The sequence below is a fragment of the Paramacrobiotus metropolitanus genome, unplaced genomic scaffold, assembly GCF_019649055.1.
Source record: "Paramacrobiotus metropolitanus isolate TYO unplaced genomic scaffold, Prichtersi_v1.0 Parri_scaffold0000210, whole genome shotgun sequence".
Lineage (NCBI taxonomy): Eukaryota > Metazoa > Tardigrada > Eutardigrada > Parachela > Macrobiotidae > Paramacrobiotus > Paramacrobiotus metropolitanus.
Genome location: NW_026570430.1, coordinates 40401 through 55423, shown reverse-complemented (window position 1 = coordinate 55423; position 15023 = coordinate 40401). Strand labels below are relative to the sequence as shown.

Sequence of the window (15023 nt, the reverse complement as noted above, 5' to 3'; positions counted from 1 at the left end):
CAGCCGGTTTCAGACGAATTCGAAAGCAGTTGAAGAAAAACTACAGTAGATATACATTTTAGATTTATTGCTCTTGCTCAGCTGAGTCGTTAACTTTATGAAGATTGACTCAGAATGGAGCGGAGCATTAATAAACTGTTTCATTCTTACTTATTCGTTTTCACAAATAAAAGCTACAAAAGCTGTGTGTTGCATTTCCTTACTGGGAATTATGTACGTTCAGCGGCTTCACAACAAGGAATGCACAGGGAAGCGTGGGGTGGTAGCTCACAACTTCACATAGCTAGGCAGGTTTTTTTTGTCGTTTAATTGTACACATAGAATCCACACCACAAGCTGAGATGGAACAAGTAAATAATTGTGTCGATATTTTTCGTTCTCAAGGAGGTCACAAGGCTACGAGGTGCAGAATAAGGCAATCCCCGGAACTACATAGTGCTTACACAAATGTCTGACCACGAAGTAGATATCAAAAGTACATACTAGCACCAATTCATTCTTTTATAATGTAGAATGTTCGAACCTTCTGAGTGTGACACACTGGTCTGTCCGCTTTTACATAAGCTACAATGGTGATCGCTACAATGGTCACTGCAACACTTGGCTAAGGACGCCTGTAGAAAGAATGCCTTTTCATTGTTCGTAACAATACCGCAGAACTGACCTTTTGTCCACCTGAAAGTTTCTCTAGCTAAATGCATGCACCCTGGAGCGAATGAAATCTGAAACTGCTAAAAAAGCTGCGCAGCAGACCCCACCAGGCACTTCGAAAACTAAAATTTTGAGGTACCGTAACTTACTGTTTTGTATGTGGTAGTCGAATTAAAGTTTTTACTCTGTACTCTCTCTGTATCAGTATCCCGTTGCGCTGTGTTACTGTTTATTGACATCGCCCACCTTTCATCTGTCTTATCATAACTCAGGCAACGAGACATCCAAAAGTTTTGAAAATGGTGGACTTTTCTAATCTACCGCATCCCCTGCTTGCCGACATTTTTTCTTATCTGGACATTCACCACCAAGGAAGAGCCCGAAGGTAAGAGCAGTATTTCAGCACTGCATATCTTAATACTAAACAATGCGGGGCTGACATCTTGAATAAACAGATACGAGCAGCAATTAGGTGTACAAATAGAGATCCACTCAACGTTTTAGTTTAATTTCACTTCCGGAAAACACCACGGCCGTGCCATTTGAGTACAACTTGCAAGTATGGATTTTCGGTTGTTTCCTGAACGATGTATCATGGCTCTTCCACTTTTCTATTATTTTGATTGTACAATCCCCAAAATACAATTCCCGAGAATTAATTTTTTTTGCTGTTGAAAAACTCTAATCTCAGGAGTTTGAGCGTAGTCCTTCTTATCGGAATGACATGTACGAGTTTGGATATCGAACTTACGTGCGCAATGTGTATCCCAGTTATGGGAAAGGTCAGCTGCTTTGTGTAGCTGTAAACGCCCCGGGTCGGGCACAACGGATAAAATTCTAACAAAGCTTAGCAATAAAGCATAAGGTCAGCGTACTTGCGTGCCAAGAAAGAAACCAAACATTGAAGTGGAACAAATGCAAAATCATTATAATTGTTTAATGCATGAAATGCCATAAATGTTATGTGAATTGTCGTCCAAACCAAGATTACCTTTTTCTGATAACTTACTATAGCAGCTAGATGAAATTGTACCGCTGTCAATTTTTTTTGCTTCAATCCGATAATTTACGTGGTACCGTACCATACATGTTGAGTGTGCGTACTCTGTATGTAAAATCTGGTCCAAATAATCATACGAACTTATCTGCACAAGAATTTTTGCTGATGTGCGCATGCGACGCCGATCGGCGTACATGGTATACCATGTACCGGCTAGGCCGCTAGGGCACCATGTACCCAAATTTGGTACCAGGTGCCGCGAAGCCGGCACATCATGTACATGGCACCAAATTCGGGTACATTTGCTGGAACTTTCGCTTTCACGCACTCCCAAACGATTTTTGCGTTTGTTTATGACATTTTTTTGGTACGCCTCCGTGCATTTCAACTTTTGGAATTTCGATAACTCCCCAACCGGATGTTGCGCGTACGAGCAGTTCGCAGGTCAATGTATAAAAACCTCTTGGCTATAGAATGTCGTAAAACAATGGAAAAAATAAAAAAGTATTTGGGAGTGCGCGAAAGCGAAAGCTTTAGCACGTGTGCCAGAATTTGATACCATGTACCGGCACACTAACACAGGGTCCTGACGCTGTGTTAGTGATACGCTGATACAATATCACAAGGCAAGCTGATACGCTATCACAGAAATCTGGTTTAAGTAAAGTTAAATGGATTCCTGTTATGTCGCGTTTTTGGGCGGCTGCCGCTTACGCGTCGCATGAAGCTTACACGGAGCAGTTGACCCCTCGGGATAGCGCACGTTAGAAACCTCGGGGGGTCTTCACCTCACTTTGCATTTTCGCAGACATACCGAAGTTTTGCGCAACCTAAGTTTTGAACCCATTCAGCGTAGTATTCCCCGTAAGACTGTTTTGTAGCATCCTCGTACCAATGTCAGTAAGAGTCGTAATATTTAACTGTTCACAGAGTGTGTTCATTGTGGAATACGGTTATATCGCAAGGTGTGCGGAATTCTCATGTGGAGATCAACTGTCGAGTTCAAAAAGGCGGTTATGTAGCGTTCGATCTCCGTCAGCTCCAGGAAGCGGAAGCGAAATTACCAACTATGCTACAAGCGACTCTTACAAGTCGCACAAAGATCCTCACACTTCGTCACTTCATTCCCAACCATTACCAAATTCGTCAGTTAATTAAGATCTTCGAAAACAACCATGTATCGTTGTTGTTGTTGTGCCTGAAAGACTGCGAAGTGGAGACGGTTTGTATCCGTGGTTGTGGCATCGTAGCGATGAAGTACTTCCCGATTCCTGGCACGGCGGCAATTATGGGGAAATGCATCGAGCTCTGTTGTTACGATGTTGCCAATATAGGTATAAGTGTAATTTATCACTGCTGTGGAGCAGCCAGCGCTGTCAGTGGCTGCGCCTGGTGAGTTACACGATCCGCAACGTGGCTGACTACGATGCAATTGGTGGAAGCCTCTTTCATTCGAGCACTCTTCTGCCCGTGACCATCGCCCGGGCCGACTTGAACTGCCATGCGGACCAGAAGGACATCTTTCACAGTTTAATAACGGCTGTAAGCCATGGATGCTCTGCAGTCAGTGATGAGACCCGGCGTAGGGTCGAATCTACGGTCAAAGGCTGCTTAGACTACTGCCACAGCGGAGGCGAGATCAGCTGCCACTATCATTACCTGCTGATGTTTCGATGTGTGATTAATGTGTAAGACTCATCCTTCTAATAGTTAACCATAAAACACTTAACCGGATGTTTCAACCAAGTACACCCATCTCGCAAGAAAAACCACCATTGCGAGCCATTAAGTAATATTACAAGGTTCTTGTAACTATTGTAGCTCACTTGTTTCGCTGTTTCCACTTTCTAGTGCTCAAAGATTACCTTGACTAAACTCAAAACGTGTTACGTGCGCACAGTAACCGGCTACTGTGTAGTAGCCGGTTAAAGTTTGAAAACTATGACGCGTCCAGTACTAAAGCAGCTGTCAACCGATCTTCCCACCATTTCCTATGCTTTTTGCCGCTAGACGTTTTAAACGTCGGGATCCAGGGCCCGGATCGAAGCGGTTGCAGGTTCTGTGTAATACATACAATCAGGTAGCCAGATTGTGTGTACATCTTTTGCGATGCGTGTGAATAATCAGGCGATGGCTACCGGAAGTTACAGAACAACACAATCATAATATTTTAATGCCTACAGTATGCCGTATTCCGTTTCGATCCACCAGATCTCAATCAGCCGTAAAGCGCAACAAAATGACTTTGTGCTCGTACAATCCATGTACAATACGCATGTAAGACTCACTATCAGTGGGTCTGACGACATAAAACAGCGGAAAAGTTTCACACTCACTACCTAACTAACTAAATAACAGGCCGTTCACTAACTGTGTGGCGAAAGCTGGCGATGAAGTACCTGATAAACTGTGGATAAATAAACTACGCAAATGCGCATCCATTTGCTAGCGATAGCGCTCTGACAGCGATAAGTAATTCATCTCCCTTTGTAAATGGTTTTCATAACCACTGTTGATACTAGACGTACGGTATTCGTCTACACACGTACTGAACGCAGAGCGTGCTGAAACTGAATGTTTCCACGGCTAGTTCTTCACCCGTCCCTAACTGTGTCAAACTTCTTCCTAAACCTGCGACGGCTCGATGTCAACACTCAAATTAAGTTTTATGTCCAATTGTAATTCACTTAACAGTGCGCGAATTTGTGTGAACTGTGATAACTCCCAAATACTGACGCGTTGCAGGTTCCAAAATCTCTCTACGGAGCCCACAGCTCTTCTTTTAGCAGAAGGCAGTTACAATGACTTGCAGATGTTGGATGTGAACAACCTAAATCGTTTGACGCTGGCGGTTTTGGATGGAGTCTGCGACGCGATCGCTATCGAACAATATCGCCGTTTTGCCAATTTAGCGTACCAACCATAATACGCGTCGGGCAAGGTCGGATGTCAGAGCCTCCATCGCGGACGCCGCCCTGGACGGCCCAGAGCAGCCCGTAATTTTACTTACCTATAAATGAAACGGGAATTAGGGGACCTCCAGAGGCTTTAAAAAGTTTTTTTCATATAAGGGGCGAAAGTAAACGCGTTCCACCGTTCCCCTGTACTGCTTCCGTCACCCGCCTGGAGTGTGACGTTACGGCAATACCTATGGTTAAATCTGGCGCGGTACGTAAGCGCCATGTTCAGCCACAACGCCAAACTCCAGTCGGGTGACGGCAGCAGTACAGGGGAACGGTGGAACACGTTTACTTTTGCCCCTATATACTGTATTTGTATCGACCTTATGTGCTTTAGACTCTTAATTCTCACACATTCTACTTCCGTTCTGGAGATGCAAAAACTGGCCAAAAGGGGTAGTTTGCAGTCTGTACATGTTTTCAATTGATACTTCTAGTTCTTTATCATTGATTTTTATCTTTTTCTGATTTGTTGATCGCTTCGCTGGAACGCTTGTACCGTATTCAGTGCATTGCGGTACTATGACGTGTTTTCGGCAATCATTTTTTGGTCTTCAATGTCTGTTTGTTTCTTTCATTCGTTGGACAACGCGCAGTGCTGGAGAAGGTAATTAAGGAACTAAAGAATGTCGCAGAATTTTTGTCGATTAATTGTATGTCGTATCCACAAACGGGTAGAACAAGTAAATATGTCGATATTTTTCGTTCTCAGCGAGGTCACTAGATTACGAGGCGCAGAAAAGGACAATTCCTGGAAATACGTAGTACAACCGGTGCTAACACAAAATTAATGTCTGACTACGAAGCAGGTGACGCGTACGTACTAGCATCAGTTGCCTTCAAGGACTTGTCGTCCCAGTATAACCTCGGGAAACCAAAGCGAATCCAAGCCAGAGCAAAGAAGAAAATTGGAGAAAGTACGTTGGCAATGCGTCTGATGAACGTGTTTGAGCGGATTCAAAAAATCAATATGGAGATACTCAATGTTAGCGGTGTTGGCTTCTTTAAGTTTGCTCTGAAAACGATTGATCTGTTCGAATAATCTCTTTTTTGTTGTTAACCTTTAGCTGTTTTTTACCGACCAGACGTTGAAGTCCCGTTAACCGGGTTGTCTGCTCTTGATATATGAATGAATGAATGAATGAATGAATAATAATATTACAGCATGTTCGAACCTTATAAACACCGGTATGTCCGCTTTCACGTGAGCTATCGGGAACCGCTACAATGGTCACTGCAACACTTGGCTCCGGACGCCTGTAGAAAGAATTTTAACTTTTCGTTGTTCGTAATAATACCGCAGAACTGACCTTTTGTCCGCCTGAAGCTTTGTCTAGCTAGTTAAATGCATGCATCCTGGAGCGAATGAAATCCAAAATTGCTAAAAAAAAAGCTATGTAATAGAGCCTCACATCAGGCACTCCTCAGACAAATAACTTTATGGTACCGTACTTACTGTTTTGTATGTGATGGTCGAATTAAATTTTGTACACTGTACTCTGTATCTATATGTAGTTGCGCTGGGTACTGTTTACTGACATCGCCCACTTTTCATCTGTCTTATCATAACCCAAGGAACGAGACATCCAAAAGTTTTGAAAATGGTGGACCTTTCCAGTATACCGCATCACCTGCTTGCCGACATTTTTTCTCTTCTGGACATGCACCACCAAGGAAGAGCCCGAAGGTAAGAGCAGTATTTCAGCACGGCATATTTTATTACTAAACAATGCTGGCTGACATTTTGATAAACAGATACGAGCAAGAAATATGTGTGCACTGGGCAAGGGATGTGCTAGGATCGTATAGAACTTCGGAAAAAATCTGCCGATTGAGGGAATCGAACCCACAACCTCCATACTCTAAGGCCGAGAGAGGCACCACTAGGCTATCGGCAAAGCATACAAATTGTATCGGAATGTTTTATTTAACGATCCTACAGAGAGCGGCTGCCGCTCTAACAACTGTACTAATAGCGATCCACTAAACGTTTCAGTTTAATTTTATTTCCGAAAAACACCACGACCGTGTTACTTGAGTTAGTTGAGCACAACTTGCAAGTATGGATTTCGGTTGTTTTCTTAATGATGTATCGCGGCGCTTCCACTTTTCTGTTATTTTGATTGTACAATCCCCCAACTACAATCTTCCAGAATTAAATTTTCTGGCTGTGGAGAAACTGCAATTTCAGGAGTTCGAGCGTACGTAATTCTGCTTGTGTGAACGACATGTACGCAGTACGAGTATGGAATATGGATATCGAAACTACGTACCCGGGTGGCCGAACAAAATGTCGGTTTCCTGTTTTGGTTTGTTTCTCGCGAACCATTTGTCCTACCGTAAAGTAGTTAGAGTCGTTCGATAGAAAATTTAATTAGCTACTAGAAACACTGAAATTTATTTCACAAATGTCGTATTTAAGACCGTCAGTACAATGAAAGACTGCTTAAACCACTTCCCAGCCACGCAAAGCGGTATGAGCACTCTTCTCTCTCAAACTGGTATAGCGAAGACAACTTGGAGGAATGATGGAGGAACGAACAGGAACACAGGAACCAGGAATCCCTATAAGGAGCCCTGCGAATTACACGAACGAATGCCTTACTTCTCACTCCCGGTCTCGGTCTATGCGAGGATCAGATAAGGGCGAAGGTCGATTGTGACACGAGCATACTGCGGTTTCCTATGCTAAGATCAGACTTGGATCATGAACATCAAGATAACCCTTAGAAAATGCTGTCCCTTTAATCCAATTCACAACGCATTCCTCAACACTTGGAAGTCAGAAATAAGAAAAGTCTCAAGATCAGTAGTCACGAGACTGATGCCGATATTAGGAACAACATGAGAATTTATAGGCTAGAAACACAGCATCATACGTGTCGAGAGGATTTAGAGAACAGCAAATCAAACACGAGAGATAGGACCAGATAACAACATCAGCAGTGACGTAGGAGAAGGCGTACAAGTAAACAGTAAGATAAACGGATGAGTACGTACTATCCACTCCTCCCCATGTCACAAAATTAAATTGTGCATATTAATAACGGTGTTAATTAAAAACATGTGGAATTTTATTTTGTCCCAGCTCGCAAATTTGTGAATCTGGTGATACTTTTTTTCCAGAAAGCAATATTTTATTTCTTCAGCTGATTTACGAAGCGAAGACCTTCTGCTTGTCAAAGAACAACAGTTGTTGGCATGGTGCATGCTCTGAATGAGCTATGCAGTTCCCGCATTTTGTGGCTTTTCGAAAAACTGTAAGTTTTTTATCAGACTTTTTCGCTTATTTTAGAGAAAACTTTTTGCTGCAAAACAGGCTGCAACCAGATAAGCCGAATTGGATGATAAATATAAGTAGCTAAATGCTCTTACAAAAATACGTTCAAGCCTTATCAGTTTCTGAAGCGTCAGAGAGGAATTTATTATTAAACCACCGGCTAGCTGATTTCACGAGAATCATATGTGCGGGGTTTTGTGCTTGCCGCTTCTAGCCCAAACACATCCAGTAAAGGTCACAGTTTTTTACGAGGATAAAAACAAGAAACATCTTCCCTACCCGAAATAGTAAAGTTACACCCATGAAAATACTTCGTCGAATAACGGCAAATTTGAATTTGGGTTTCCGGGACATCCTCCAGCTCCACCCATTTTTTCCAAAGAATTCGTAAAAAATTCAGAGCTTTGTATATTGTTGGTTTTTTCTATTTTTTATATGGAACGAACACTGCTCTTTCAAAGGAAATTATAAAGCTGTCAATTAAAGGCTGGAAAGACCCGCAACACTTCAAGGAACAGACCGACATTTTGTTTGGACACCCAGTACGCTACGTGTAAGCCAATAATAGGAGAGGTCAACTGCTCACTCACTGTGTACAGCACATAGCCATGCTCAGTAACCATGCCCATGACTCACGAGTGCCCTCAAAATATTCAGAATTGTGGTTTGCGCTAAACTACATACATAAATCGCTTACCTGCATACGCGTTGGACGTCCCGCTTGCGCGTAAGCTGACACAGAGCAATTGAACAACCCTAGTATTAAATTTTAAGAATTATAATAAGCATTCTCTCCACCTTTTCATTTTCGTCCAGCTAGAGCAGGATCCTTTCAGTTTGAGCAACTGGAGTTTCGTAGGCACCACTTTCATTACATTAGTCGTGCAAATTATGTCGATTCGTAGCACCAACGCATCAGCGACGGTAAAGGTAATATTATTATCTTAATTTTTAATCGTCTACAGAGTGTTCATTGTGGAGCAGTGTTATGGAAGTATCGCAAACTCTGCCGATTTGTCATGTGGAGATCAATTGTCGAGTTCAAAAAGGATTTTTACCTTTCGATTTCCGTCTGCACCAGGAAGCGGAAGCGAAACTGCCTGCTATGCTACAAGCGACTCTGACCAGTAGCACCAAGATCCTCACACTCAGTCACTTCATCCCCAACCATTACCAAATTTGTCAGCTAATCAAGATCTTCGAAATCAATCGTGTATCGTTGTTGTTGTTGTGCCTGAAGTTGTGCCGCTAAACGTTTTAAAAGTCGGACTTTCGGGCGGATCAAAGCAGGGCCTGTATAATACATGTATATTATAATTATGTATACTTCTACTCACAATCTCTGACGGCCTGAACCGTCGTAGAGCAAGAGTAACGATATAACTTTCGTTTGTTCGAATCAAGCGATTGTTATCGGAAGAGAGACGACAACGTTCTCGTATTATTTTATGAAATACTGTAGCTTTCTTATTTCGTTTCGATCCGCCAGGTATTGATTATCGCGTAATAGCAACCAGAATGATTTTGTGCTCGATTGTAGAACTTCACCAGCGGTGCTCCGACGACGGTTCAGTGTGGACGCCCATAGACATAGTCATACATCATTAATTACATGTTTAATTAGAATCCATATTTTAGCAGTGTATTCTATGTAAACTGTAATCACCACGAGAATGTGGCTCGTTGTAGGTTCCAGAAGCTCTCTACTACGGAGCCCACACGTCTTAGGTCACTTCTACGTGAACATAGCGAATATGACTTGCAAACGTTGGACGTTGGCAGTCTAAATCATTTGATCCTGGCGGTTTTGGATGGAGTGTGCAGCGTCATCGCTATCGAATTGTATCGCCGATTTGCCGGTGTGGCTTACCAACCATAATCCACGCCGACCGAAATCCAAGCCTGAATCGCCTTTCTGGACGGCTGCCGACACCCCTCGCCATTATGTTATTTATGCGATTTGTAGGCTCCACGGGTTTGAAAAAGGTTTTTTCATGAAGTACAGATCTATGAGCTCTAGACATAAAGCCTTAAACATCTTAATTTTGTTATGGATCGGCATTCGGCATGCAAATTTTGGCCACTAAGGAGACGTTTTTTAAGGATAGTTTTAGTTATCTGTCAAATAACTATCGTTGAGTTTTATCTCTTTTGGATTTGTTGATTCGCTTCTCTGGTATTCTTGTATCTGTACTGCAGCATTCGATAACATGACATCTTTTCGACCATGTTTTGGAATTCATAGGTCTGTTTTTTATGTATATGTACAAATGTGCATAACGCGACGACAATGTTTTGCCACTTGCTGCGTCTCGATGGCTGTCTGCATTGCCAGTTAAGATCATTTACTTCTCTTCCGTATTTCATCGCTTTACTTCTGTATAAACTTGCTACTAGACCAGAAGTGGAAGCGTAGTTCTTCTTGGTGCCTGGATTGTAGAACTACTTACCGGTATTTTGCGAGATTCTGAAATCAAGTGCGTAAATGCAGCACAACTATAGGAGAGGTCCACTGCTCAGTGCGCTAACCGGTACGCATCGTCGTTATAGCGGCAAAAACTGTAAAAATGCGTAATATAACTCCTTCGACAAATTGGCTATTACGGCTCCCCTTGACATTCTTCAGTATATACCGGCTACCTCCAGCGGTCTCCAATAGTCTCCAATGGGAAGGTGCCACAGTCGTAAGTGTAATTTGTCGCTGCTGTGGAGCCGTCAGCGTTGCCGATTGCTGCGGCCGAACGATTCACAATTCGCAAAGTGTCCGATTATGAGGCGAAAGTTATAGAGTGCTGTCGCTTTGGCAGTCTTCTGCCCGTAACAATCGTCCGCACCCACGTGGACTGTCATCAGTCGATCACATTCACGACAACGCCAGTGTGAAGAAGAAGCACCCAAAAATTGCGAAAGGAAAACAGAGCTTACGGGAGGAACGGGAGGAGCGGCGGGAATATTGAACGGACACCGACTAGGGCCGAACGTCCGCTGCGGCATGATTTCCACTTCATACACCGACAAGCTTAGCAAATCCCGGAGAATAACATCAGCAGCAGAAGGAGCGGTGCACGGAGGAGGAAGCGATGCGGGAGACGGCTGAAGGTCATTCTCGCCGGTTACGAAAGTAATTTTACCACACTGGATGCAGAGGTCAAGAAGAAGAGAAAGGACTAGATGCGGGCAGGGCGCGAACGGTGTTGAGTAGCGACTGTACCAACGAGCAGTTGCAAGTGCAAAGCGTCCTCATTCTGCGAATACCCATCTGGTAGTACAAACATATAACGAGTAGTATTTCCCCCGGCATCTGACGACTTCAGATCAGTTCAAGAAAGCTAGACACGTGTCACGAAGATTTGGTGTTCCTGAATGGTTGCGTCGTTGACTGTGTTGAAAAGATTTGGATTACTTCATTCCTGCTTAAACATTTTTACAAATAAAAGGGACTGACTTTAGCACAGCCCGTATATACTTGCTGCCGTCAGCCGGCTGGTATTTTTCGTTGTAGCTAAACATGGTGTTTATGAACCGTATGTATTACTGGATGGAGCTTTTAAAGAATAATGTCGTTTGTTGAACCTGGTTAGGTGGACAACACGGAAATTAGAGCCATAATAAGCAAAATTACCGCATATTAGTAAACCCATTGCTCAGCGATTACGGGTTTGCGGTGTCATGGGTGATGGCGTTACACCGGAAACAGGCGTGTCGCTCTAACGCCTTAACTCAAAGTGATATATACTGTTATGCGATATTGTGTTTGGAAATGCAGCTAACATTCACGGAGTTTCCCTTGAAATTATTTTACATTAATAAAAACTTCACATGCTTAGTATTTTTTAAGTCGATCATGGCAATGTCCAAGTATGATAAGAAAGTCACCTTCTATCATCAATAAAAACTCCATGTATTACCGTACCGGCATCACGCAGTAGTAAATAGTTGTGCTAACCGCCGCTTTTACATCATTCACCGCCATTACCGCGTCAGTATTCAAAGCCTAGACGATCTGTAAAACTTCGAATTCCTCGATGCGGCATTATTGTGGGTACGCTATGCTCCCAGTCGCACACGCTTTACATTTCGCCACTTCATTCTCAACCATTACCAAATTTGTCAGTTAATCAACACATTCAAAATCAATTGTGTATCGATGTTGTGGTTGCGCCTGAAAGACTGAGAAGAAGAAACGAAAAACGCTCTGCAGTAGGCATCGCCTTGGTTTTGGCATCGAAGCGAGGAAGACCTTCCCGAGCACTGGTACGACGACAGCTGAGGGGAAATCGCTCGACGTTATCAGTAGGAATGCTGTCGAAAGTTATAAGTGCAATGCGTAAGTGCAATGTAAGTGCAATGTGCAAAATAGGGCATTTCCGGAACCCTGTATAACAATATAAATAACTTATCACTTACACCAAAGTCCAACTACGGACTACGGAGCATGCTCCGCGCTGTCCGACGTTTATGCACCTCTAGCTCGTCAGTTTGTTTTGCTCGCTGAATCTTGGTTTCTGCAACTTTGTATAGTAGCTAAAAAACGCAAACAAAAAACTGCAAGACCACAAATGAAAAGTTGACAAGTAATCAGTTCTGAAAACACGGTGGACGAGGGTATTTAGGAATAATGTGGTTTTTGAATTGTGTGTTATGGAAAACTTGACTATACGCTACTTAAAGCTATTTTAAGCAAAGTTACGAGTATATAAGTACTAGTTTATACATACGGCTTACAAGGAAAAAAAATTAAGTTTTCGCAAAGCACCAAACATGTAGGGATGCGCATGCCTATACTACGGATTCCACCTGGACGTTCTACCTCTCTTTTAGGGCAGTACAAGCATACGGGCCGCATTTTACGGGAGGATTGTCCCATCACTCGCATGATTTGTCATGTCGACCGGTTTCGGACGACTTCGAATCAGTTGAGGAAAAACTACAGCTGTAGTAGATAGATTTTAGATTTATTGTTGTGCGTCAGTTGAATCGTTAACTTTATTAAAACTGACCCAGAATGGAGCGGAGCATTACTAAACTGTTTCATTCTTACTTATTCATTTTCACAAATAAAAGTTTTCTTATAGTACAGCATGCATTCAGCAGCTTCACAACAAGGGATGCGTAGGGGAGCATGATTTGGTAGTTCACAACTTCACATAGCTAGTCTAGGTTCTTTTGTCGATTAATAATGGAATCAGCAAGTTAAAACAGAATAAGCTAGAAACATGTCGATATTTTTCGGTTTCAACGAGGTTACAAGGTTACGAGGTGAAAAATAAGGCAATTCCCGGAACTACATAGTACAAGGAGGTGTTATCTACAGAGAGGACTACTGACCGAATTCGACGTAATGATTCGTGAATGCCTTTCGGCAATCACCAACGTGAACATCACCGACGTGAACTGGGTGCAGGCATCCCTTCCAGTTGCAGAAGGTGGTCTCGGTATCCGGAGTATTGAGAAGCTTGCTCTTCCGGCCTTCTTGGCCTCGGCTTACTCAGTGACCCGACTGGCAACCGAAATAACCGACTTCGATCCGGAAGTGTACTGCGGCACCGCCGAAGCTGAGTGGCAGCGTGTAACGGAAGCCGATCTTCCAGCTGTGGAAGCCCGAAAATTTCAGAAAATGTGGGATGAACCAGTCATCCAAACTTCCGTGAAGATGCTTTCTGAAAAGGCCCAGTCCGACATTTCTAGCCAAGCACGGCTCCTGGGTGTTAGCACCAAGGACAACGGAGCATGGCTGGATGCACTTCCAGCTGCATCACTGGGAAATCTCCTGAACGACTCTGCATTAAGAATCGCTGTTGGCCTGCGTCTTGGAACACCGATCGTTACTCCGCACCGATGCATTTGCAGTGAATGGGTGGACGCACGAGGCTACCACGGCTTGAGCTGTAAGAAAAGTCGGGGCCGGAAGTCACGACACAGCAGCTTAAACGCGACGCTCAAACGAGCCTTCGCCTCCGCCACCATTGAGACTGAACTCGAGCCTTTGGGTATATCGCGAACCAACGGCAAACGCCCAGACGGAGTCACCTTAGTGCCATGGGAACGAGGCAAGATGTTAACATGGGATGTGACATGTGTATGTACAATGGCCTTATCACATATCGCAGCAACATCCACGCAAGCCGGCGCAGCAGCGGCTCAGGCCGAACGGAAGAAAATCGGGAAGTACCAGAACATCACGCAGGACTACCTGTTCCGTGCGGTGGGCGTCGAGACATTGGGACCACTCGGACCGGGAGCATCCCAGCTAATCACTGAAGTGGGCAAGATGATTCGTCAGGAAACAGGCGAGGTACGCGCAACGGAATATCTGCGCCAGAGGTTCAGCATCGAAGTCCAACGGGGAAACGCGGCATCCATCCTGGGAACGGCACCAGCCACGGCTAATTTAGATCAAATGTTCTCTGTAATTCGGCCGCCTGTTTCCGCTGTTTGTTAAATTCGTAATGTAATGTTTCTTTTGTGGATGTTAGATTACTTACTTTGTATTCGCTCATCAATAAAAGTACCCCAGGAGGTGCTTACACAAATGTCTGACTACGAAGCAGGTGTTATACGTACGTATCTGTACCAACGTACAGTGTCTGTAGATACCAATCCCTTATATCGTTATAGCATGTTGGAACCTTTTGACGACTGTCCGCTTTAACATAAGCTATCGGTAATCGCAACAATGGTCACTGCACCATTTGGCTCCGAACGCCGGTAGAAATTAGTATGCCTTTTCGTTGCTCATAACAATTCCGCAGAACTGACCTTTTGCCCGCCTGAAACTTTGTCTAGATAGTTGAATACATTATACATACATCTTGGAGCGAATGAGATCCGAAATTGCTAAGAAAACTTTCGCAATAGAGCCTCACACCAGGCAGTCCGCAGACTAATAGTTTTGACGTACTTACTGTTTGTATGTGGTAGTCGCATTAAAGTTTTTACACTGCACTCTGTATCCAGCTGCGCTGTGTTACTGTTTATTGACATCACCCACTTTTTCATCTGTCTTATGATAACTTAAGAAACGTGACATTCAAAATTTTTTAAAATGGTAAACCTCTCCAAACTACCACAACACCTGCTTGCCGACATTTTTTCTCATCTGGACATTCACCACCAAGGAAGAGCCCGAAGG

The 15023-nt window shown here is 43.5% G+C and overlaps 1 protein-coding gene across 1 annotated transcript; it reads left to right on the top strand.

Annotated features, from left to right (window-relative positions):
* Positions 1-13224: 13224 nt before the first annotated feature.
* Positions 13225-14381, top strand: LOC129601040 (uncharacterized). The gene has a single exon (XM_055499740.1). It carries the CDS (start codon positions 13233-13235, stop codon positions 14331-14333), a length of 1101 nt encoding a protein of 366 aa, XP_055355715.1. The 5' UTR covers positions 13225-13232; the 3' UTR covers positions 14334-14381.
* The last annotated feature ends 642 nt before the right edge of the window (positions 14382-15023 follow it).

Excerpts from the sequence above, each read along its gene's own strand:
- LOC129601040 (XM_055499740.1), top strand. The coding sequence starts at position 13,233 with ATGATTCGTGAATGCCTTTCGGCAATCACCAACGTGAACATCACCGAC.